The 26,743-nt window shown below is 49.1% G+C and overlaps 1 protein-coding gene across 1 annotated transcript in view; it reads left to right on the forward strand.

Moving 5' to 3' along the window:
• Nucleotides 1-26,743, forward strand: part of mapkbp1 (mitogen-activated protein kinase binding protein 1) — a 228,230-nt gene that overhangs the window by 141,967 nt on the left and 59,520 nt on the right. The window contains exons 8-13 of the mRNA XM_078406156.1: nucleotides 8,803-8,963; nucleotides 15,432-15,621; nucleotides 17,476-17,622; nucleotides 20,376-20,560; nucleotides 22,977-23,068; nucleotides 26,342-26,467. Coding sequence (XP_078262282.1) covers nucleotides 8,803-8,963; nucleotides 15,432-15,621; nucleotides 17,476-17,622; nucleotides 20,376-20,560; nucleotides 22,977-23,068; nucleotides 26,342-26,467 — 901 coding nt within the window. The remainder of the gene's footprint in view (nucleotides 1-8,802; nucleotides 8,964-15,431; nucleotides 15,622-17,475; nucleotides 17,623-20,375; nucleotides 20,561-22,976; nucleotides 23,069-26,341; nucleotides 26,468-26,743) is intronic.

Consider the following 26,743-nt stretch of genomic DNA (forward strand, 5'->3'; position numbering starts at 1 on the left):
GAGTCTCCGGTGCTGCATTCGCTGTAAGGCAGCAACTCTACCGCTGCGCCACCGTGCCGCTGGGTTACTCCAGCATCTTGTGATGCCTTGTGTGTGCATGAGTGTGCTTTTGTGTGTATGAGCGTGCGCGTGCGTGTGCACATGTGCATGAGTGTGAGCGTGTGTGTGTGTGTGCACATTAATTTGCGTGCACGGGTATTTGTGCGCATTGTCGGCTCGGTGTCCTGCTCTGTGCTGCATGTCTAATGCTTGATTACCTCTCCTCTCCCGGCTGCTCCTGCCCATATTGACTTTGAAAAGAACACAGATAACACCACAGTAAGTCTGCATTCCCGTCTCAGCATCTCACTGCACCTCCCACTCTGATGTCGCCCATTGTGTGTCTCCATCTCTGTGCCCAGCCATTGCAGGCAGCTGCAGCAGCTTGCAGGTTTAGGGGCAGTACACCTGTTACTATGTGTATGTGCTGCTGCTGAAAGTGAGGCACAGTATGTTGGAGCAAATTCCATTCCCCCATCACAACTCTCATCTCCCCCCTCCACCCCCCCTTCCTAACTCACCACCATTGCATCTGAGGTATTTATTCACAAAATGCTGGAGTAACTCAGCAGGTCAGTCTGAAGAAGGGTCTCGACCCGAAACGTCACCCATTCCTTCTCTCCCGAGATGCTGCCTGACCTGCTGAGTTACTCCAGCATTTTGTGAATAAATACCTTCGATTTGTACCAGCATCTGCAGTTATTTTCTAATACTAACCATTGCATCTGAGACTCAGAACATCTGGATTTAAGTTGTCAAGTCAAGTCAAGTCAATTTATTTGTATAGCACATTTAAAAACAACCCACGTTGACCAAAGTGCTGCACATCTGACCAGGAAAAAAAAGAAACATACAGTGGCAGGCAGCCAAACACAACGGCGCGGCCATCTTGAACAAAATGTTAATTCAATCACCCACAGTCCAACAATAAAAGCACTAAACAGGCACCCAAAATTACCCAACCCCAAAAACCCCCCAAAACACAGTCCAACAATACAAGCATTAAATAGGCATTCAAATCACACACCCCAAAACCCCCAAAAACACAGTCCAACAATAAAAGCATCAAACAGGCACTCAAACCACCCAACCCCAAAAACACACAAAAAAAGAAACATCCATCAAAGAAACATCCATCACAGTGAGTCTCCTCCTCCAGTCCTCTCTCTCCTCACTGTGATGGAAGGCCACAATGTCTTTCCCTTCTCCCGCTGTGCCTCGCCCGCAGTCAGGTTGTTGAGGTTGCAGGCCGCACCGGACGGTCCACAGCGGGCCGAGCCCAAGGCGCGTCGCGTCGCAGCCGCTCCCGCAGCCTCCGAAGACGGCCGGCTCCGCCGATGATAAGTCCGATCCGGGGCGGGCGAACACGCTGCTGCCGCTGTTGTTGCACGTCGGGGCGGTCGTGGCTCCCGACATTGAAGCCCCCGCCCAGCAGAGAAATATCCCGCGGCCATCCTAGGCCGCGCCGGACGGTGAAATGTCCGCGCCCCATGCCCCGCGATCCGGGGCGGGCGAACCCGCTGCCGCTGCCGGAGCTCCCGATGTTGGCATCCACGCGGCCCGAGCCTAAGGCGAGTCGCAGCTGCTCCCGCAGCCTCCGAAGACGGCCGGCTCCGGTGGTGGTAAGTCCGATCCGCGGGCTCTGCGAACCAGAGCCCTGGAGGCCGACAGCTCCAGGAGTTGGGGCGATGGTAGGCCGCAGCAGGAACGGAGACACGGCCCAGAAAACAAAGGTCGGGTCTCCGTTCCGAAGGGACACATATTTACAGTGTCAGTTTCCCCCTCCCCCCCACATACACACATAGTACACAAACACAAAAACACCACATCACAACTACAATTAAGACAAAAAAAAACAACAAAAACACAAAGACAAATGGACCGCAGGTGAGCGGCAGCTGCTAGGGCAGTGCCGCCATTTTGTATTGTCTTTAGTTTCAAACCGCGCATGGTCTTGCTTCTCCCTATCTCGATCATCTCATCCCCCACAACACTCTGCTTCTGGGATCGACACAAAAGGCTGGAGTAACTCGGCGGGACAGGCAGCCATCTCTGGAGCGAAGGAATGGGTGACGTTTCGGGTTGAGACCTTTCTTCTGACTGCAGACAGTCTCTGTCTCGACCCGAAACGTCACCCATTCCTTCTCTCCAGAGATGCTGCCTGTCACGCTGAGTTCCTCCAGCATTTTGTGTCTGTCATCGGTGTAAACCAGCATCTGCAGTTCCTTCCTACACATTTACTCTGCTCCCGAGACCCTGGACAACTTTGACTTTCATCATTCACCTTTGATGACCATGACTTCAACTGCCGAGGCTCTGAATGAGCTCCGGACTCCAATTTCCCTTCCCCCCTGCCTCCCACCTTCACTGTGCTACACTTTGGCTGAGTTTAGTTTAGTTTAGAGATACAGCATGGAAACAGACCCTTCGGCCCATCGAGTCCACACCGACTAACGATCCCCGCTAAATAACACCATCCTACACACACTAGGGACAATTTTTACATTTTACCAAGCCTATTAACCTACAAACCTGTACGTCTTTGGAGTGTGGGAGGAAACCGAAGATCTCGGAGAAAACCCACGCAGGTCACGGGGAGAACGTACAAACTCCGTACAGACAGCGCCCGTAGTCGGGATCGAACCCGGGTCTCCGGCGCTGTAAGACAGCAACTCTACCGCTGCACCACCTTGGCTGCTGGTCCTTTGGCACAGACTCCTGGAGGAAAGACAGTGATTAATTTATTTTGTCGCGCAGTGAGCATTTGCCATCTACAGGGCTTGAGAAGGTGCTGGAAGCAAGTTCAGTGCAACTCCCAAAGGAGAACTGGACAAATACTTGCAAAAGGAAAAATGTAGTGCGTGGGGGAAAGAGTAAAGGAGGGTGGCGGATATTTCAAAGATGCACACCGAGCTCGGTGGGTTGTGATTTAAACATTCTTGTGTTCAAATCTCATTTTGTTGCAGGATTAAGGTGTTTTCAGGTGTATTAGGTCATAAGGTTGTAAGATATAGAAGACAAATTAGGCCCATCAAGTCTACTCCGCCAATCAATCGTGTCTGATCTATCTCTCCCTCCTAACCCCATTCTCCTGCCTTCTCCCCATAACTTCTGACACCCGTACTAATCAAGAATCAATCTATCTCTGCCTTAAAAATATCCAGACTTGGCCTCCACAGCCTTCTGTGGCAAAGAATTCCACAGGTTCACCACCCTCTGACTAAAGAGATTTCTCTTCATCATGTGAGTCAGGTGTGGTGGTGGGAGGGTGAGAGGGCAATAGGGAGGGTGAGATGGCACATGAACCCACTGTTGTTTTTGCCCTTTTGCTCTCTGTGCAAGCCAGGATGGAGTTCAATGGCACTGACTGCCCCCTCTCTCCCAAACTGGGCACTCCTCATGGATCGGCCCGCATTGGGGTATTTAGCTATGGCACACAAGCACACGAATGGGCGGTCACGGTGGCGCAGCGGTAGAGTTGCTGCCTTACAGCGCTTGCAACGCCAGAGCCCCGAGTTCGATCCCGACTAGGGGTGCTGTCTGTACGGAGTTTGTACGTTCTCCCCATACAAACAACAAACTCCGTACAGACAGCCCCCTTAGTCGTGGGTTTTCTCCTCGATCTTCGGTTTCCTCCCACACTCCAAAGACGTACAAGTTTGTGGGCTAATTGGCTTGTCAAAATTGTAAATTGTCCTTAGTGCGTGTAGGATATGTTAGTGTGCAGCGATCGCTGGTCGGCAAGGACTCGGTGGGCCGAAGGTCCTGTTTCTGCGCTGTATCTTTAAACTGAACTAAAAAACAAAGATCGGCTGGCAGACCCATGTGCCCATGGAATTGACAGTGGGCTATGTAGCTTCATGCTAATCATTCCTGCTGGAGACATGTGCTCTGGTAAAACCCTTCACCCAACTCAGCCTCCACACTCTCCCAGCCCTCCCCTGCACCCACTGGACTGCCGTGACCTCTAGTCCTAGACTCTGCCACTAGTGAACTGGGAAACCCTCGCTCAGACTGGAGTCCGAGTCGACAGAATGACTCAGCACATGCACATTTACCAAGCAGTGCAGGACAGGATGGAAGGGAGGGGGAAAAGGGAAGTTAGTTTGTTGACGGTTCACACGCATGAAGGAAAAGTCGCCAGCCTACCGGAAAATAACGTCTGAGGAGTGAGCCTTCTGTGGGAGTGAACGTTCCCATCCTGTCCTCTCATCCTGTCACTGAGTATAGACAACCTGCCCTGGCACATTTACAAAGCGAAGAATTGTTAGACAAAGCAAAAAAAAAAACATTTATTTGTTCCCAACCAGCTCATTACTTCTTTTGAATCTTCTCACGGGATGCTTCAGTTCCTTTCCAGCTTACATCAGTGTGGCCACCTTCCTTCATAGAAACATAGACAATAGGTGCAGGAGGAGGCCATTCGGCCCTTCGAGCCAGCACTGCCATTCATTGTGATCATGGCTGATCATCCACAATTCGCAACCCATTTCAAAACTCCGCAGGGCACAGGAGTCCTTTTTAATTCCTCACATCCCATTTCTTATCTGAGCATCTTCCCAGCTAATTAAATCCATGAAACCTCCCACAATCCTGAATAACTTGCCCACAATCAGTCCCTCATAAAGTCATAAGTGATAGGTGCAGAATTAGGACATTTGGCCCATCTAGTCTACTCCGTCATTCATTCTTGGCTGATCTATCTCTCGCTCCTAACCCCATTCTCCTGTCTTCTCCCCAGAACCCCTGACACTCATACTAATCAAGAATCTGTCAATCTCTACCTTAAAAATATCAATTGATGGCCTCCACAGCCTTCTGTGGCAAAGAATTACAGAGATTCACCACCTTCTGACTAAAGAAATTCCTCCTCATCTCCTTCCTAAAGGAACGTCTGAGGCTGAGGCAGTGACCGCTAATCCTAGACTCTCCCACTAGCGGAAACATCCTCTCCACATCCACTCTATCCAAGCCTTTCACTATTCGGTAAGTTTTAACGGGGTCCCACCTCTTCCAGTGCTGTCAAACGCTCATCATATGTTAACCTACCCATTCCTGGGATCATTCCTGTAAAACCTCCTCTGGACCCTCTCCAGAGCCAGCGCATCCTTTCCTCAGATATGGGGCCCAGAATTGCACCCAATACTCCAAATGTAGGCTGACCAGCGCTTTATAGAGCCTCAGCATTACATCCCTGTTTTTGTATACAGGCCCTCTCAAAATAAATGCGAGCAGATTTATGTCAGATTCCTTGTACATAAAAACAAACCCATCACCTCAGTTCCCAATATTGACAATCTTGTCCTTCCTCATTGCTCCAGTTTTTGATCTTCACATTGCACTTCTCTCAAGCACATTCATGTCCTCAAAACCTCAGACCTCAAGTCAAATCTATTTGTCACATACACATACACGATGTGCAGTGAAATGAAAGTGGCAATGCCTGCGGATTGTGCACAATTTTTTTTTACAGTTACAGCATATAAATAAAGTTAATAAGTTACTATAGTGTAGACAAAAATTTAGTCTCTGGAGTTATAAAAGTTGACAGTCCTGATGGCCTGTGGGAAGAAACTCCGTCTCATCCTCTCCGTTTTCACAGCGTGACAGCGGAGGCGTTTGCCTGACGGTAGCATCTGGAACAGTCCGTTACTGGGGTGGCAGGGGTCCCTCATAATCTTGCTTGCTCTGGATCTGCACCTCCTGATGTATAGGTCCTGCAGGGGGACGAGCGTAGTTCCCATGGTGCATTCTGCCAAACGCACTACTCTCTGCAGGGCCATCCTGTCCTGAGCAGAGCTGTTCCCAAACCAGACTGTAATGTTGCCGGACAGGATGCTCTCTACAGCCCCAGAGTAGAAGCAATGAAGGATCCTCAGAGACACTCTGAATTTCCTCAGCTGTCTAAGGTGGTAAAGGCGCTGCTTTGCCTTACCCACCAGTGCGGCAATGTGCGTTGCCCATGTCAGATCCTCTGTGATGCGGACTCCCAAGTATTTAAAACTGCTCACCCTATCCACAGTAGACCCATTTATCTCCAGTGGCTTGTACGTCCTTGGATGTTTAGCCCTTCTGAAGTCCACAATCAGCTCCTTCGTTTTAGTGACATTCAAGAAGCGCCCCGAACAAACTAACCTCAGGCACCAATGTTTTACAATTCCACTGATTCCAATCAAAAGATAGTTATCTTACCCCCTCATTCACTGATGATGTCGCAAGTCAGACCCTGTTGCTTGTGGCATCAAAGCACAGGAGCAGTCATTTTGAAAATGGGGAGAACATGGTCAGCAACAAATTATTTATTTAAGAAGTAAAAATTTGCTGGGATTTCTCTTCAGGAAGAAGTCAAAAGTGAAAAGCATTTATTCTTAACCAAAAACAAAATGGCTGACAATTAAGTATTGTCACAGTGCGGCACGGTGGCGCAGCGGTAGAGTTGCTGACTGACAGCGCTTACAGCGGCAGGGATCCGTGTTCGATCCCAACTACAGGTGCTGTCTGTACGGAGTTTGTACGTTCTCCCCGTGACCTGCGTGGGTTTTCTCCGAGATCTTCGGTTTCCGCCCACCCTCCAAAGACGTACAGGTTTGTAGGTTAATTGGCTTGGTGTAAATGTAAAAGATAATTGTCCCTTGTGTGTGTAGGATAGTGTAAATATGCGGGGATCGCTGGTCATTGCGGACACGGTGGGCCGAAGGGCCTTTTCTGCTCTGTATCTCTAAACTAAACTAAAACTAAGTAATGATGTAATGTAGATACAAAAAGCTGGAGTAACTCAGCGGGACAGGCAGCATCTCTGGAGAGAAGGAATGGGTGACGTTTCGGGTCTAGATCCTTCTTCAGACTGGTTAGGGATAAGGGAAACGATAGATACAGACGACAATGTAGAGAGATAAAGAACAATGAATGAAAGAAATGCAAAAAAGTAACGATGATAAAGGAAACAGGCCATTGTAAGCTGTTTGCAGAGAGAAAATTAGAAGCTGGTGTGACTCGGGGGAGGGATAGAGTGAGAGAAATCAAAACTCATACCACTGGGCTGTAAGCTGCCCAAGCATCATATGAGATGCTGTTCCTCCAATTTGCGTTTAGCCTCACTCTGACAATGGAGGAGACCGAGGACAGAAAGGTCTGTGTAGGAATGGGATGGAGAATTAAAGTGTCCGGTAACCGGGAGATCAGATAGGTTCAGGCGGGCTGAGCGAAGGTGTTCCGCGAAAACGATCGCCCAGTCTGCGTTTGGTATCACCGATGTATAATAGTCCACATCTTGAACAACGGATACAGTAGATGAGGTTGGAAGAGGTGCAAGTGAACCTCTGCCTCATCTGAAAGGACTGTCTGGGTCCCTGGACAGAGTCAAGGGAGGAGGTGTGGGGACAGGTGTTGCATCTTCTGCGGTTGCAGGGGAAGGTACCTGGGGAGGGGGTGGATTGGGTGGGAAGGGATGAGTTAACCAGGGAGTTGCGGAGGGAACGGTCTCTGCGGAAGGCGGAAAGGAGTGGAGATAGGAAAATGTGTCTAGTGGTGGGATGTGGCGGGAATTTTGGAGGATTATGTGTTGTATGCGATGGCTGATGGGGTGGAGGGTAAGGACCAGGGGGACTCTGTCTCTGTTGCTACTAGGAGGAGCAGGGTGTTTCCTGCAAAGACTCTAACCCCTACTCCCAATTCCTCCGTCTACGCCGCATCTGCGCCCAAGATGAGGTGTTCCATACTAGAACATCTGAGATGTCCTCATTCTTTAGGGAACGGGGGTTCCCCTCTCCCATCATAGATGAGGCCCTCACTCGTGTCTCCTCGGTCCCCCGCAGCTCCACCCTTGCTCCCCCTCCCCCTAGATGCAACAGAGACAAAGTCCCCCTGGTCCTGACCTTCCATTCCATCAGCCGTCGCGTACAACTCATAATCCTCCAACATTTCCACCACCTCCAACGGGATCCCACCATTAGCCACTTCCCACCCAATCCACCCCCCGCCCCCCAGGTACCTTCCCCTGCAACCGCAGAAGATGCAACACCTGTCCCTATACCTCCTCGCTCGACTCTGTCCAGGGACCCCGACAATCCTTTCAGGTAAGGCGGACATTCACTTGCACCTCCTCCAACCTCATCTACTGTATCCATTGTTCAAGATGTTTACTCGTATACATCGGCGAGACCAAACGCAGACTGGGCGATCGTTTCGCGGAACACCTTCGCTCAGCCCACGTGAACCAACCTGATCTCCCGGTTGCTGGACACTTTATTCTCCATCCCATTCCCACACTGACCTTTCTGCCCTCGGTCTCCTCCATTGTCAGAGTGAGGCTAAACACAAATTGGAGGAACAGCATCTCATATTTCGCTTGGGCAGCTTGCAGCCCAGTGGTATGAATATTGATTTCTCTCACTTCAGGTAGCTCCGGCATTCCCTCTCTCTCTCTCCATCCCTCCCCCACCCAAGTCGCACTAGCTTCTCATTTTCGCCCAACAAACAGCTTACAATGGCCTATTTCCTTTATCATCGTTACTTTTTTGCGTATCTTTCATTCATTGTGCTTTATCTCTCCACATCACCGTCTATATCTATCATTTCATCTTACCCCCAACCAGTCTGAAGAAGGGCCTCGACCCGAAACGTCACCCATTCCTTCTCTCCAGAGATGCTGCCTGACCCGCTGAGTTACTCCAGAGTTTTGTGTCTACCTTCAGTTTAAACCGGCATCTGCAGTTGCTTCTTACACAATGATGAAATGATGTGGATGTATTCCCCTTCACACAGACCACGACGGCCAACTGCTTGTCGGTCAATGAGGACTTCATCTTCTGTGGCTGTGCCGATGGGACAGTGAGGCTTTTCAATCCGGCCAATCTTCACTTCATTGCCACCATGCCTCGGCCCCACTATCTGGGCATGGACATCGCCGCTGCCACAGAACCAAGGTGAGAATGGGGTTGGGGGGAGGCTGTGCAGTGGGGCGCTAGGTGGCTTGGGGGATGGAGCGGGGACCTCCTGGATGTTGGGTGCTTGTTGATGGAAGGGTTAAGCCAATGGTGGTGGGAGGAGTGGGAGCCTGGGTGGGGCTACCTGGGTATGGGATGATAATTGGATAAGGAATGGCCACTGAAAGTGGTAGGACATCAGTAGACTCAGCGGGACAGGCAGCATCTCTGGATAGAAGGAATGGGTGACGTTTCATCAGACTGAAGAACGGTCTCGACCCGAAACGTCACCCATTCCTTCTCTCCAGAGATGCTGCCTGACCCGCTGAGATGCTCCAGCATTTTGTGTCTGTCTTCGGAGTGAGCCAGCATCAGCAGTTCCTTCCTACATGGTTGGATATCAGCGTCTGATGGGTGTAATTGGTGGACGGGAGAGTTTGGGGGAAAGTGGTGATTACGTTGTATGAAGGAGAGGGCTGATGGGGTGTGTTGGATGGGATTGGGATTGGTGGGATGTTGGGAAATGGGGGTGTTAGGAGACTGGCGGGGGAGGGTTGGGTTGGCAGGTTGGATGGGGGGGGGGGGGTGGTGGAAGTGATGGAGAGTTGGTGCAGATGGAGGTGTGAGCATTGCTGGAGTGGTGAATGTTTGGAAGTGTTGGGGGAATCAGGGTGTGCGTTGAGCAAGAAAAGTTCCGGAGGAACTCAGTGGGCCGGGCAGCATTTATGAAGGGAATGGGCAGATGACATTTCAAGCCAGGACCTTTCTTCAGACTGATGGACGAGGAGGGGAGTAAGTTGCCACCAGGTTAAAATTATGAACTCCCTCTTCCTAACCGATAACGCAGCATTTTCACCACAAGTGCCGCAAGAGGGCAGTTAGTTCGCCAACACCACATACCTAGGACAACCATGGACAGACCACAGATGTTGCCAAGTCCAGTGATAATCCTGAACACGTTGAACCCAAGAATGTGTTGCAAGTCATGCTCCACGCCGACCACCAATCATTAATTTGCACCAACCCGACCCTATTTTATTCTTCCCCTCACACACCTACACATTTGAGAACATTTCCAGTGGCCCATTTACCTGCCAACCTGCATGTCCTTGAAATGTGGGAGTCTCAGAGAAAATGTACAAACTCCACACAGACAGGCACAAGAGTCTGCAGATGCATGGCGGCACGGTGGCGCAGCGGTCGAGTTGCTGCCTTACAGCGAATGCAGCGCCGGAGACTCTGGTTCGATCCTGACTACGGGCGCCGTCTGTACGGAGTTTGTACGTTCTCCCCGTGACCTGCGTGGGTTTTCTCCGAGACCTTCGGTTTCCTCCCACACTCCAAAGACGTGCAGGTATGTAGGTTAATTGACTGGGTAATATGTAAAAATTGTCCCCAGTGTGTGTAGAATAGTGTTAGTATGTGGGGATCGCTGGGCGGCGCGGACTCGGTGGGCCGAAGGGCCTGTTTCCGCGCTGTATCTCTAAATAAAAAATAAATAAATGCCGGAACCTGGAGCAAAAGAACGAACTCCTGGAGCAACTGAAACAAAACAGAAAGTGTTGGAGAATCTCAGTGGGTCTGGCAATATCCTTGGAGTGGATGAACAGACGTCGATTCGGGTCGGGGCCTTTCAAGGGGTGGAAAGCTGTAACAGAGAGGTGGGAGTGGGAGAAAGCCAAGCAAGTGATAGGTGGATACAGGTGAGGTGGGTTGGTTGGCAGATGGATGGTGTAAGTGACAAAGAAGATATGAAAAGTATGTCAGAGAGGGAAGAAAAGGAGGAAGAACATGTAGAACCGGAGGAAGTGATGTTGAGTTTAGAGATCCAGCGCGGAAACAGGCCCTTTCGGCCCACCAGGTCCGCACCGACCAGCGATCCACTCACATTAACACTATCCTATACCCACCAGGGACAATTTTTACATTTACCGAGCCAATTAACCGACAAACCTGTGCATCTTTGGAGTGAGTGGAAGGGAAGAGGGATGGGGAGTGGCGGCGAAAGAGAGGGCAAGATAAGGAGAATATAGGACTTGGAGATGGGATGTGAGAACATGGAGGAGGGGGAAAGGAGCAGAGTAACTCGGTTGGTAGGAGAAATGGGTGAAAACATTTCTGGAGCTGTGGGCAGGGGAAAGAGAGGGCAAAGGGTAATACTTCAGAGAAGATATGAGAGTGGCAGAGAGTGTAGGGCCTGGGGCGCAGAGGAAGAACCATAATGCGAAGCTGTGGAGCGGAGGTACTGTAGATCCTGGTTGGTTAGATCTGCTGGGGACAACTCGCTAACAGTCGCCACACTCTGGCGCCACCATGATTCTGTGATCTGCATTTATGGACATCGGTGGGCAACTGGGAGGTCCCAGAATGGACCTGAACACTGCGTGGGATGCTATGGCTGTGAAGGCTAGTGCCGATTAATACATACGTGCTTGTTGCCCCAAGTCTGGGTCAAATCGTCAGAAGTGATAGGAGCAGAATTAGGCCATTTGACCCATCAAGTCTACTCTGCCATGCTATCTCTTCCCTCCAAACCTCCCTCCCAACTCCATTCTCCTGCCTTCTCCCCATAACCCACGGTACGGGCGGCACGGTAGCGCAGCGGTAGAGTTGCTGCTTTACAGCGAATGCAGCGCCGGAGACTCAGGTTCGATCCTGACTACAGGTGCTGTCTGTGAAAAGGGTTCTGCCTCAACCTCCTGCACCACCTCTTTCTCTAAACTCCATTCATAGAACTTAAGGGCCTGTCCCACTCTGGCGATTTTAAGGCGACTGCCGGTGACTAGGCTGTCGCCGAACGTTGGCCGGGGTGTCGCGGGCATGATCGTGAGGAGTCTTCAATGAATCGTACCGGATCTCGGCGCGTGGCGGAAACATTTACCTGCTAGAAATTTCTCGGCGACAGCTGGCTTGTCGCCAGGTACCGTAGCTTATTGCGGGCGCTGTCTGTCGCATGCTGTCCCCAGGTTTGCTAGGTTGTCGCAGATTCATTTAGAAGCACGTAATATGAAATTAAGAAAAGGCATTTGAAGATACCAGAAGATAGTTTTGTTTAACCAATTTATTTATCGTCAGGACATTTGACGGGTAGATTGGAGGCGACAGTTTGACGGTCAGGTAAGCGTGGGAATTTTGCGATGTTTCCGAAGACGGTGTAATCTCTTAGCCAGGTGCTAGTTTCACAAAAAAAGTAACTTGTGTCGACCTGACTCGGCATTGTCGTGGTCATTGTCGTCGGGTAAAAGAAAATTTCGGCGATCTGCTACGACTTTGACAGTCGCCTAAAAAATCGTGTAACTGCGACAGGCCCTTAAATGTTTCCAGAACTCTTCAGCTTCCAAGGTTTGTTCAGAGTTCCGTCTCGGTCTTTGGTACAGACTGCATTATATGTGAGCAGTTTCTTACCATCGTGCCAGGTAAAGGAGGAACTGGATGAAATGTGGACCTTTCCCTTCTGGAATTCTCTTGTGTTTCCATGTCCCTTGCATTTAATAGCAGAAAGTCAGTGTCGACTTAAGGAGAATATTGTCCTTCCCTGATTTTCTTTTTTAAATGATAGCGCAGTGGCACAACGAGTTGATCTGCTGCCCCACAGCTTCAGCGACCATCCTGACCTTTGCCTCCGCTTGGAGCAATGAAACAAACCGCTGGAGGAACTCAGTGGGTCAGGGTACCCCTTGGCCTCCATGGATGCAGCCTGACCCACTGAATTCCTCCATTGAAAATATAGACACGAGGAATAGCAGATGCTGGAATGAGGTCAGACGCTTCCTCAGATGGGATGTGCCCATGCAGGTTGTTGGTAGGTCTCAAATGTGTTGGTAAGTGGGGATGGTGTTGAAGGCAATGTAGGAAGAATAAGGCAGGTTTAGAGTAGAGTTGGTGTAAAGTGGCACTAGACGGTTAACATGGAGTACGACCAGCAACACATTCATGGGGAGGGTTTTCGCTGGACGCTGCAACATCTGTTAACATCTATGTACTAAAACTCTCGTTTGTTTGTTTGTCCCTGAACTACAGCCAAATCGGTACACGATAGCGCGACAATTTTAGGCCCACCTTACTCACCGTCGTCCCTTTGGTGCTAATGGAAGAAGTTTCATTGAAATCGGTGTTAGATTTTTAAAGTTATTCACATTTTAAAGATTGAATCTATCTCCTAGGGAGGGAGGGAGGGGGGGGGAGAAGGGAGGATAAGTGGGGTTGAAGGGGAAGGGAGGGAGAGGGGAGGGGAAGGGGGGGAGAGTGGAGGGGGGAGAGGGTGCTGCACCAATGCAGGAGAGGTTTGGGCCCAACCGGTCCACTTGGTCTCGTAGAAACATAGAAAATAGGTGCAGAGGGAGGCTATTTGGCCCTTTGAGCCAGCTACTTAGAGCTACTGCCCTACAGCGCCAGAGACCCATTCATTGTGATCATGGCTGATTATCCACAATCAGTAACCCGTGCCTGCCTTCTCCCCATATCCCCTGATTCCTCCAGCCCCCAGAGCTCGATCTAACTCTCTTTTGAATTCATCCAGTGAATTGGCCTCCACTGCCTTCTATGGCAGAGAATTCCACAAATGCCTTCAGTTGTCCATCCATGTATGTCTCTATGTAGCGTTGATCAACGAGCTGCTCTCTTGTATCAATGCAATCCTAGTGGTGAAAGTGGCATCAGATAGGAGTAGGGAGTTCATTATTTTGACTGAATGGCAATATATTTCCAAGCCAGGTTGGAAGGGTGACTTTAAGATGTTCACCCCACTGCCTTTATCTTCCTAGGTGGTTGTGGGTTTGATACAAGTAGCACAAATCTCTTGCGATAGCCCAGAACGAAGGAGGGTTGAGATACGAGAACCCTCCCTGGAGTCACGAGTGATAACTACCATCACCCCTAGGTTTTCTTACCTCCAGTTCCCACCCCTATACTTTCAGTCTGAAGAAGGGTCCTAACCTGAATCGTCACCCATCCTTTCTCTGCAGGGATGCTGCCTGGCCCGCTGAGTTAGACCATTGAACATAGAACAGTACAGCACAGGAATAGGCTCATCCACCCACAATGTCTGTACTGACGATGAAAGCCAATTTAAAGTAATTCCATCTGTCTGCACATGACACCCTGCCTGTTCACGTGCCTGTCTAACTGTCTCTTAAATGTTGCTATTTATGGGCGGCACGGTGGCGCAGCGGTAGAGCTACTGCCTTACAGCGCCAGAGACCCGGGTTCAATCCCGACTACGGGTGCCGTCTGTACGGAGTTTGTACGTTCTCCCTGTGACCTGCGTGGATTTTCTCCGAGATCTTCAGTTTCCTCCCACACTCCAAAGATGTACAGGTTTGTAGGTTAATTGGCTTGGTGTAAATGTAAAAAATTGTCACTAGTGTGTAGGGTGGTGTTAATGTGCGGGGATCGCTGGTCGGTGTGGGCCGAAGAGCCTGTTTCCGCGCTGTATCTCTAAACTAAACTAAACTACACCTCCCCGGGCAGCATGTTCCAGGCACCCACTACAGATTGTGTAAATAAATACTAGGCTCGCATTTCTCCATAAAATGTTATCGAAACGTATAAGATTATTAAGGGGTTGGACACGTTAGAGGCAGGAAACATGTTCCCAATGTTGGGGGAGTCCAGAACAAGGGGCCACACGTTTAAGAATAAGGGGTAGGCCATTTAGAACTGAGATGAGGAAAAACTTTTTCAGTCAGAGAGTTGTGAATCTGTGGAATTCTCTGCCTCAGAAGGCAGTGGAGGCCAATTCTCTGAATGCATTCAAGAGAGAGCTGGATGGAGCTCTTAAGGGTAGCAGAGTCAGGGGGTATGTGGAGAAGGCAGGAACGGGGTACTGATTGAGAATGATCAGCCATGATCACATTGAATGACGGTGCTGGCTCGAAGGGCCGAATGGCCTCCTCCTGCACCTATTGTCTATTGCCTATTGTCGATTGTTTCCCCCTCTCACCTTAAACCAGCGCCCTCTAGTATTTGACAGTTCCACCCTGGGACACAGACTTCAATTCTACTCTGTCTATATAATTTCATGGTTGCCCCTCAGCCTCCAATGCTCCAGATGAAACAATCCAAGATTTCCAACCACTCCTTATAATCAACTAGACCAAGTTGGGCCCAAACCTCTCCTGCATTGGTGCAGCACCCTCTCCTCCCCCCCTCCCCCCCCCCCCCCCCCAACAGGCGACAAAGATGCTGCCTGTTACTCCAGCATTTTGTGTCTATCTTCGGTGTAAACCAGCATCTGCAGTTCCTTCCTGCACATCCCTACTGCTTCACAGTTGACCGAGATTGTTTTTGAGAAAGGCAACTTTGGGATTGCGGGTTTGATTTCCAGCAATTAGAATTCTGAGCTCATCCAAAGTCCACTCGGGAGTTGGGCTGTGGCTGTGGCTTACGTTGCAATGCTCTCGGTGCTGCGACAATGTCCTCTCAGTGTATCGATCGGTGGTTGTTAACACGAGTTTCCATCTCCTCCAGCCATCTGTTAACTACCAGAGCAGATGCCAAGTACCCAGACACCACCGCGCTCACCTTCGACCCCGCAAACCGCTGGCTGTCATGCGTGTACAACGACCACAGTCTGTACGTGTGGGACGTGAAGGATTTTAAGAAAGTTGGGAAAGTCTACTCTGCGCTCTACCATGCGTCCTGTGTCTGGAATGTAGAGGTGAGGCCGCGTCATTAGACCCTGCGATGACCTGTGGAACTCTTTGCCACTGAAGGCTGTGGAGGCCAAGTCAGTGGATATTTTTAAGGCATGGATAGATAGATTCTTGATTAGTGCAGGTGTCAGAGGTTATGAGGAGAAGGCAGGAGAATGGGGTTAGGAGGGAGAGATAGATTGAATGGCGGAGTAGACTTGATGGGCCAAATGGCCGGATTTTACTCCTATATGACCTGATGACCATTCCTCCATAGAAATTGGGTAACAACTCCATTTAGGATCTTAATAGAATATGGGGTCATAATGATAAGGGATTATGAGGCAGTTCAACAGAGATTCACTGTGCTGGTATAGTAGGCAGATAAAAATAGATTTACTGCACTAATTCCTGGAATCTTGGAATTCAAGAATCTAATTCCTGAAATTAGAGCTAATATTGACCTAATATCTTCGGCCACTTGCGATCTGAGAGTTGTCGTATCACGAGTGGCTAAATAGATCAGATCAATATTCGGTGTTTCGAAGAATGAGGGATGATCTTATTGAAATGTTTACGATCCTGAGAGGGCAGGACAGAGTGGATGTCCAGAAAATCCCGCTCGATAAGGAGTCTCGAACAAGGGAACAAGGGGATTAAGGGTCAGTGATTTAAAACTCACATGTGTAGGAAGTTATTCCCACAGATGGTGGTTGAACCTTTAGAATTTTCCACCACATAGGTTTGCGGAGGTTGCATGATTGGAAGTTTTTAAAGAAGAATTAGATACATTTTGGTAAGATCGTGTAATTGAGGACATGGAAGAGTGGATCAGCATGATTTATATTGAATGGTAGGGCAGGCTTCAGAAAACGGTGGGCAGCCCGGTGCCGCAGCAATAGAGCTACTGCCTTACAGCGCCCGAGACCCGGGTTCGATCCTGACTCCGGGTGCTCGTCTGTACGGAGTTTGTACGTTCTCTGCATGGACTTTCTCAGAGATCCTCAGATTCCTCCCACACTCCAAAGACATAGATGTTTATAGGTTAATTGGCTTGGTGTAAATGTGAAATTGTCCCTAGTGTGTGTAGGGTAGTGTTTTATTTATTTATTCGTGTCATCGCGCAGCTGTTTGCCAACAGCGAGCAAGTTTCAGTGCCACGTTGTTGGCCTCTGCAAGACCCTTCACAGTGCATGTGTCATGCAGCACGTCACAGCTCAGGAGATGTTCCATAGTCTGGAGGCCCCGTCCACACTCGCAGTCTGCCCAGTGTATCCCCACGTCAGCATGTTGGATTTGCTCCTCCCCAGGCCTGTCCGCAGTCTGTTGAGACGGCGCCAGGTTATCCACGGTCGGTCGGAACCTGGTGGGAGTTTCTCAGAGGGGTCGATTGCCATGTGAATGTCTTCCGGAGATTTCTCTAGTCTCTCTTGCCAGAGGTTGAGCCTTCTGGACGATGCACTGCAGGGCAGGGGATGGACAGAAGAGAGGAAACTTCTGCGTGATTTCAAACGCTGAGGTAGCAAAGGGCGGTCGTGTAGGGGGTGTCTTTCACCCTCTGATTGTCTGAGGCGTTCTTTTTGAATGGCTACAGCTCTTCTGATTCCAGGAGGTGCAATGCCAGAGAGTAGGTAGATGTTGCCAGTCTTGGTAGGTTTCATGCATCCTCTGATGCAGCGACACCTAGTGTTTAGCACAGGATCAACCTCGTTAGTGTGTTAACGTGTTGGGGATAGTGTTAATGTGTGGGGATCGCCAGTCGGTGCGGACTCGGTGGGCCAAAGGGCCGGACTCCCAGGTGCATCTCCAAACTATACTAAACTAAAAACAAATGGCCCAATCCTCCCCTTCGTTTTCTTCCATTTTGATGTTCTTCGCAGGTTTACCCAGAGGTTGAGGATAGCAATCGTGCATGCTTACCACCATGCTCCTTCATCACCTGCTCATCTGACAACACCCTCCGAGTCTGGAACACCGAGACCTGCAGCACCCACGCAACCTCACTGCATCGGAACATGATAAGCAACGTACGTATGTCGCCAATCCCCAGCAACCCCAGGCACTGAGGCTCTCTCAGGCGCTGGTCAGGCCACATTTGGAACATTGTGAGCCATTTTGGGCACCTTATCTGAGGAAGGATGTGCTGGCTCTGGAGTGGGTCCAGAGGAGGTTTACAAGAATGATCCCAGGAATGAGTGGGTTAAAGTATGACGAGCGTTTGTCGGCACTGGGCCTGTACTCGCTGGAGTTTAGAAGAATGAGGGGGGACCTCATTGAAACAGACAGAATAGTGAAAGGCTTGGATAGAGTGGATGTGGAGAGGATGTTTGCACTAGTGGGAGAGTCTACGACTAGAGGTCGCAGCCTCAGAATTAGAGGACGTTCTTTTACGAAGGAGATGAGGAGGAATTTCTTTAGTCAGAGGGTGGTGAAGCTGTGGAATTCTTTGCCACAGAAGGCTGTGGAGGGCAAGTCAGTGGATATATGTAAGGCAGAGATAGATAGATTCTTGATTAGTGCGGGTGTCAGAGGTTATGGGGAGAAGGCAGGAGAATGGGGTTAAGAGGGAGAGATAGATCGGCCATGATTGGATGGTGGAGTAGGCTTGATGGGCCGAATGGCCTAATTCTACTCCTTCTTCTTCTTCGTGTCCATCATCCATGTTTCAAATATTCCATCGCTGTCATCGTCCGTCCTGAAAAGGGCGCAAGCTTCCGGCGACAATCAGTGGGAGCCATCACTTGTACAATAACTGATGATGGTAGCAGAATTAGCTCAGGGCACTTCCAGTTTCCAGCCCCGCGATGTGGACGCTTCTGCTATGGGGCCATTCTTCTCCTATCCCTTATGACCTGATGACACTGGATTTCCAAGATCTGTTCTCTGGCAGTTGTCTATAAATTGCAGGATTTAGTGACTTGAGTTTGGCACTCTGCCTTGTTGGGATTGTGTCTTGTATGTGGTCTTGTGCATCTCCTTCATCCAGCACCACAGTCACTCGGTTAAAATCCCACTGGGCCATATCCCAACCAAGCTCTGGATGATCTCACTGCTATCAAATAAGGTCGTAAGTGATGGGAACAGAATTAGGCCGTTCAGCCCCTCAAGTCAACTCCGCCATTTAATCATGGCTGATCTATCTCTCCCTCCGAACCCCATTCTCCTGCCTTCTCCCCATAACCCCTGACACCCGTACTAATCAAGAATCTATCTATCTCTGCCTTACAAATATCACTTGACAGCCTCCACAGCCTTCTGTTGCAAAGAATTCCACAGACTCACCACCCTCTAACTAAAGAAATTCCTCCTCATCTCCTTCCCAAAGTAACGTATTTTAATTCTGAGGCTATGACCTCTAGTCCTAAACTCTCCCACTAGTGGAAACATCCTCTCCACATCCACTCTATCCAAGCCTTTCACTATTCTGTACGTTTCAATGAGGTCCCCCCTCATTCATCTAAACTCCAGTACCGACAAACGCTCACATATGATAACCCACTCATTCCTGGGATCATTCTTGTAAACCTATATGGTTTCAAATGCTATAGAATCAAATGTAAGCATAAAAGTATAGAAACGAATGTAAGCATAAAAGTATAGAAACAAAGTAAGTTTGTTTGTAGAAGCAAACTGTAAGTTCCCTAAGCTTCCTGTTCCATGTTTTGGTTTATTCCTTCACCACCTCCAATTATCTCTAATTATTTTATCTTTAGACCCCCGAATCGTATTGGGTATCTTAAAGTACGAAGTATTGAGTGATGATATCAGGAAGATTTATCCCGGTAGTACTGGTGTGAAATAATCTTCCCAGCACTTTGTTGAGGCTTTTTAAAATTCATTTTTCAGGAAAGGGCAGCAATCCCTAATTACCCTTGAACTGGGTGGCGTATAGAAACATAGAAAATAGGTGCAGGAGTAGGCCATTCGGCCCTTCAAGCCAGCACCGCCATTCAATATGATCATGCTTTCTCCCCATATCCCTTGATTCCATTAGCCCTAAGAGCTAAATCTAACTCTCTCTTGTAAACATCCAGTGAATTGGCCTCCCCTGCATTCTGTGGCAGAGAATTCCACAGATTCACAACTCTCTGGGTAAAAATGTTTTTCCTCATCTCATTACTAAATGGCCTACCCCTTATTCTTAAACTATGACCCCTGGTTCTGGACTCCCCCAACATGGGGAACATTTTTCCTGCATCTACCCTGTCCAATCCTCTAAGAATTCTATATGTTTCTATAAGATCCCCTCTCATCCTTCTAAATTCCAGCGAATACAACTCCAGTCGACCCATTCTTTCATCATACGTCAGTCCCGCCATCCCGGGAATTAACCTGGTGAACCTACGCTGCACTCCCTCAATAACAAGAATGTCCTTCCTCAAATTAGGAGACCAAAACTGCACACAGTACTCCAGGTGCGGTCTCACCAGGGCCCTGTACAACTGAGTTGGATACAGCGCGCAAACCAAGTAACGGCAGAAGATTTTTACCTCAAGTATTGTCCTGATATCGAACACACAAATGGTTTATATGTACAGATTTGAACATAGGTGTACAGACTTGCACGCACATGTCTGGGCACACTTAGGAATGTTTTAAATGTTTAGAGATGTGCAGATTTGAATGGATTTCAACGCGAGTAGACTTGCGCACAGTGTCCGTATACAGGTTGAGTGAACGTGTACGTGTGCGGGTTTGGACACACTTGCGTGTGTGTACAAGCCTGCACAGAAGGCCGAGATGTGACGGTGTCCTAAATTTCCTCCTCCTCTAATCTCAGGATTTGCTGAAGATTCTCTACATGGACTCCAACACCTTGACGTTGCTCGATGTGGAGAACAGTTCTGTTGGCGGTTCGGACAAACAGGACTCCCAAGCCACCGACCTGAAGACTGGGATCAGGACCCTGTGCGTGAGCCCCGATGGACAGCAAATGGCATCCGGTGACCGGGTAGGGACCCTGAGGTAAGCTGCAACCAGGCAGGGAACTAACCCATGCGGGTGCAGGCCGTGTGTACAGTGTGGAGCCAGTGACCTCCTCAGTCCACACAGCCTGCATCGTGTACACCTCTCTGTAATCCATCTACATTTGATCACAATGAAACGTCCTTGAATGAATAGGAGTGACCTGCACTGAAACTTACATATTGATGTCCAAGATCGATAGTGTCTTTCAAAGATTATACAATGGAGTGCAGGTTAGCAGCAATTTGGTAGCACCTACCATGAACTTCCAAGAATGGAATATGAAGAGTGTTAAAGGTTTTCATAACTTGCTGGTCCTTGGAATTATTGAGAAGGGTATCACATTGTCCAAACACGCAGTGGGCAATTCTGCAAGTTAGTTCCATCGGAGTCAATGGAAGTGAGTTTCAGAAGCATTCGTGTCTTTTCATTTGGCGTGCGCATCCAGCCCAGCGTGGTCGTGTTGCGTGATCAGTGACGAGGAAGGATTTTAAGAGGAGTTTGAGCATGTACCTTGATGTAAATAGTGCTTGTGGACAAAGGTTGGCATTCCGGCAGACTTTGAGTTGGAGTACTGAAACACTCACTGCTTTTGATCACATCCGATTGTTCAGTAACCATTGACGACACTGAAAGGAAATTCACCACCATGGGGGAAATGGAGGGGTCCCTCTACGCAGGGATTCTGCCCCTCTCCATCGGGGACCTGGGGCGGGGGGCACTGCACTGAGGAGTCCCCCGCAACCTGTTTCTCTCGCGGTTCACAGATTCGCCAGCCGCCTGCAACTTTTGCTGGCTGGAAGAGTCTGTGTACCACGAGTACATGGAGTGTGTGAGTCTGTGTGCCACGTGTACATGGAGTGTGTGAGTCTGTGTACCACGTGTACATGGAGTGCGTGAGGTTGCAGCCCCTGTTCCAATATCTAAAGGGGCTGCTCCTTGCCTTCTGGCTGCACTTCTCACCCACCATCCTCATCTTTGGACACCCTGTGCGTAGGGGAGAGGGCAGGGCCGAAGATGTCCTGGTTGGGTTGCTCCTGGGCCTGGCCAAGCTGGGCATTCGCGAGTCACGGCGCCAGGCGGAAGAGGGCTCTGCCCGAGCCGGCTGCCCGCCCCTTTTCCGGGGTTACGTCCGTGCCCGGGTGGTGTTGGAGAGGGACTACGCGCTGTCCACGGGCACCCTGGGGGGTTTCCGGGACCGCTGGGCACCGCGGGGGGTTGGATGTATCCTGGATGGGGATTGTAATGTAGTTGTATAATAGTTTCAATTGGTATATTTGTTTGTATTGTATTCTGGTGGTGGGTTCTGTTTTGGGTTTATTGCATTGTAAATATTATTATTTTAAATAATTGAATAAATGTTTTGATTTTTTTTTAAATGGGGGAAATTGAAACCAGGCTACTGAGGGAGAGATTGTTTGGGTGGATGGATGGCCAAGTAATTGGGATTTAAAAATAGAAAAAAGTCTCAATATTGCAAATGCTCAAAATCAGAAGTAAGAGCAGAGAATGGTGTAAAAATTCAGCAGGTCAGGCAGGATCTGTGGAATTAGCATTTCAGTCAGACAACCTTTCCTCAGGACTGGCGGGGAAGGGTGGGGGGGAGGATTTAGGACTGATGGGCCTTAAATAAAAAGAGGACAGAGATCTGGAGAGCCATTTATTCACAAAATGCTGGAGTAACTCAGCAGGTCAGGCAGCATCTCGGGAGAGAAGGAATGGGTGACGTTTTTGGGTCGAGACCCTTCTTCAGACCCGAAACGTCACCCATACCTTCTCTCCCGAGATGCTGCCTGACCTGCTGAGTTACTCCAGCATTTTGTGAATAAATCGATTTGTACCAGCATCTGCAGTTATTTTCTTATATGATCTGGAGAGCCATTCCCAGTTACAGCAAAACTCAATTAGTCAGCACGTTTAGCACTTTGTCGATACCAAACTTTCAGGACTACAGGATGTTGCTCCAATTTATACCCCATAACACTCTCTTAGTTCTTTTTTTCCAGATATTATACAGTACATGACAGTGGTATGATAAATTTTCCAACCAACCTGATAATTTTCAAAAGGGCGCGTGAAGCACGATCCTCATGGGAACCGGAACACCCAAATCATTGGGATTTTCGGCCAATTCGGGTTATTGGAGCTTTACTATACAGGGGCCCCAGAATGAAGATGTGACATTTAAGAAGCCCGGGATTGAGGAGAGTAAGAGAGGGTGTGAAAGTAGTGAAAGTGACTCACAGCTCAGCCCAACCACTTTAAAGGTTTTTGCCGTGAGGTGCCAGTGGTAATGCAGGCAGCAAGATGGGAGATATGGTTGACTGACGGATGAGGTTGCAGAACCTCAGTCATCCATTCATGACGGTGTTGCTTGGGTTGGATTGAAATGCTGGTGTTGCCTTGTTTCTGACAGAGTCCATGATCTACAGCAGCTCAGAGAGCTCCTTCAAGTCGAGGCTCACGATTCTGAGATTCTGTGTCTTGAATATTCCAAACCTGAAACTGGTGAGAGAACTTTTTTTTAAACTTTGTGTTGTCTTATCATCCATGTCCCATTGGCCCAGTGGCTGTGGTGATCCTTGCCTGTGCTCGATGAATGTGAGATTGGTGACAAACGCTGCTGAGTCTTCCTCTCACCCTTCATCCATTGTATGTCAGTGAGCATCGCAACAGCAGAGGAACAGCATCTCATATTGAGAGTCATAGAGTGATACAGTGTGGAAACAGGCCCTTCGGCCCAACTCGCCCACAATATCCCAGCCACACTAGTCCCACTTGCCTGCGCTTGGTCCATATCCCTCTCTTGGGCAGCTTACAACCCAGCGGCATGAATATTGATTTCTCTAACTTCAAGCAATCCTTATATTGGCTCTCTCGCCATCCCTCCCTCACCCAAGTCGTACCAGCTTCGAAGCCGTCTTGTTGAGTCTCATTGTTGGTACTTGTTCTCGTCTAACAAACAGCTAACAATGGCCTGTTTCCTTTATCATCGTCACCTTTCTGCATATCTTTCATTCATTAGTTCTGTATCTCTCCACATCACCGGTCTATATCTCTCGTTTCCCTCTCCCCCGACTCTCAGTCTTGAAGGGTCTCAACCCGAAATGTCACCTATTCCTTTTCTTCAGAGATGCTGTCTGACCCGCTGAGTTGCTCCAGCTTTTTGTGTCTAGTATTGGTACCTAGTCTTGCAAGCATGTTTAGATCTCCCGATAACTTCTGCTCTCCCTACCTTTGCAATCACTATCTGCACTACAATCCTACGTGATATATGGACTAGTTCCACTGTGGTCTTATGTACATCCCGACTTTTTGATGCTGCACAATTGACAACCAAGAACCCAAGCATTGGAATTGACTCCCTGAACATCAATGTAGCTTCTCCTTTCAAAAGTGCCCAAAAGGCTCACTCTTTGATAGAGTTTGGTCACCTGGTAGTGGCTGTACTTCCAGTTTTGTTTGATAATTCTCCATTGAAGCATCGTGTTGGGCTTTATATTCTCATATTGCTTATGTCAGAGAAGATCATTTAGCCCATTTAAGGCAGAGATGGATAGATTTGTGATTAGTGCGGGTGTCAGGGGTTTATGGGGAGAAGGCAGGAGAATGGGGTTAGGAGGGAGAGATGGACCAGCCACGATTGAATGGCGGAGTAGACTTGATGGGCCAAATGGCCTAATTCTGCTCCTATCACTTATGCCCTCATGACCATCAAGGCTATGCCAGCTTTCAGACCAATGCAATGAATCCACCCCCCCCCCCCCCCCCGACTTATTTCCCTGCAACCTATTTCACATTTGCAGCAACTCCTCCCTGTTCTCCTGCCACGCACTTACTGGGGGTGCACTTCAGCCACAAATTGGTATTGGTGTTGGCATTGGCTTATCATTGTCGTGTGTACTGAGATGCAATGAAAAGCATTCGATTGCATGCTGCCCAGTCAAACCAGATAACACTCTATATTTGATTATAATCCAGCCACACACGAGTTCGACAGGCAGAGCAAAGAGAGATCAAAGAGTTGAGCCATCATGTTGGATGATTGTAGATCATCTTCTGAGCCCATACTCTGGTGCCACAGCATGTTTAGGGATTGTGGGTGGTGCAGTGCTCGAGCCACTGTGTCAAAGTTCCAGTGATGCCGGTTCAATCCTTACCCTCGGAGCTGTCTGTGTGGAGTTTGCACTCCGTGTGACATAGAAACATAGAAACATAGAAAATAGGTGCAGGAGGAGGCCATTTAGCCCTTCGAGCCAGCACCGTCATTCATTGTGATCATGGCTGAACATCTACAATCAGTAACCCGTGCCTGCCTTCTCCCCATATCCCTTGATTCCGCTAGCCCCTAGAGCTCTATCTAACTCTCTTTTAAATTCATCCAGTGAATTGGCCTCCACTGCCTTCCGTGGCAGAGAATTCCACAAATTCACAACTCTCTGGGTGAAAACGTTCCTTCTCACCTCAGTTTTCAATGGCCTCCCCTTTATTCTTAGTCTGTGTCCCCTGGTTCTGGACTCCCCCCAACATTGGGAACATTTTTCCTACATCTAGCTTGTCCTGTCCTTTTATAATTGTATACGTCTCTATAAGATCCCCTCTCATCCTTCCAAACTCCAGTGAATACAAGCCCAGTCTTTCCAATCTTTCCGCTTGGGTTTTCTATCGCATCCCAAAAAATATGCAGGTTGGTAGTTACTTGGCTGCTGTAAATTATCCTTGGTGTGTAGGTGGGCGGTAGAATCTGGGGTAATCGATGGGAATATGGGGAGAATAAAATGCTTCCGAGGAGGATTAGCGTAAGAATGAGCACTTGATGGTCAGCGTGGATTTGGTAGATCTAAATGCCTTTTTCCATGAGTCCATGATTCTTTGATGCCCAGAGGAAACCCACATGGTTGCAAGGGGAGCATGCAAACTCAAACAACCATCAACGGAGGTCACGATTGAACCCGGGCAACTGGAGCTGTAGACAGTGGGTCTATTTGCTGCATCACTTTACTATTGAGCACGTTCCCCACCCAAGCCCCTACCACCATTAGTTGCCACAGATGGCCGCGGAGGGCAAGTCAGTGGATATTTTTAAAGCAGAGATAGACAAGTTCTTGATTAGAACGGGTGTCAAGGGTTATGGGGAGAAGGCAGGAAAATAGGATGAAGAGGCAGAGATCAGCCGTGATTGAATGGCAGAGTAGACTCGATGGGCCGAATGGCCTAATTTTACTCCTATAACTTGTGAACTAGTGAACCACTGTCACCGATACCCGACTCTGCTTTCAACTGACGATTGACACAAAATGCTGGAGTAACTCAGCGGGTCGGGCAGCATCTCTGGAGAGAAGGAATGGGTGACGTTTCGGGTCGACACCCTCTTCAGTCTGGAGAAGGGTCTTGATTCGAAAACATCACCTTATTCACAAAATGCTGGAGTAACTCAGCAGGTCAGGCAGCATCTCGGGAGAGAAGGAATGGGTGACGTTTCGGGTCGAGACCCTTCTTCAGACTGAAGAAGGGTCTCGACCCGAAACGTCACCCATTCCTTCTCTCCCGAGATGCTGCCTGACCTGCTGAGTTACTCCAGCATTTTGTGAATAAATCGATTTGTACCAGCATCTGCAGTTATTTTCTTATAAAAACATCACCTATTCCTTCTCTCCAGAGATGCTGCCCGTCCCGCTGAGTTACTCCAGCATTCTGTGGCTATCCTCGGCATAAACCAGCACCTGCAGTTCCTTCCCACACATTTTGTCCGCTCTCATCTCTTTCCTTGGCCACCGACAGGCATGAAGCTGCTGGCGTCTGCCAGCCGGGACCGGCTGATCCATGTGTTGGACGCTGAAAACGACTACAGCTTGCTCCAGACCTTGGATGAACATTCGTCCTCCATCACAGCCGTCAAGTTTACAGGTACCTGCCTGCGTGCACCGAGCTTGTTCACTGACACAAGGGATGCCGGACAATGGAGCAAAGCAAAGCAGCTGGACGCAAATAGCAGGTCACTCACGAGGATGGAATCCTTTGCCACGGGGGGGTGTGGAGGCCAAGTCAGTTGATATTTCCAAGGCAGAGACAGACAGATTCTTGCTTAGTACGGGTCTCAGGGGTTATGGAGAGAATGGGGTTAGAAGGGAGAGATAGATCAGCCAGGTGGAGTAGACTTGATGGGCTGAATGGCCTAATTCT

This window comes from Rhinoraja longicauda, chromosome 10 (genome assembly GCF_053455715.1).
Source record: "Rhinoraja longicauda isolate Sanriku21f chromosome 10, sRhiLon1.1, whole genome shotgun sequence".
Taxonomy (NCBI): domain Eukaryota; kingdom Metazoa; phylum Chordata; class Chondrichthyes; order Rajiformes; family Arhynchobatidae; genus Rhinoraja; species Rhinoraja longicauda.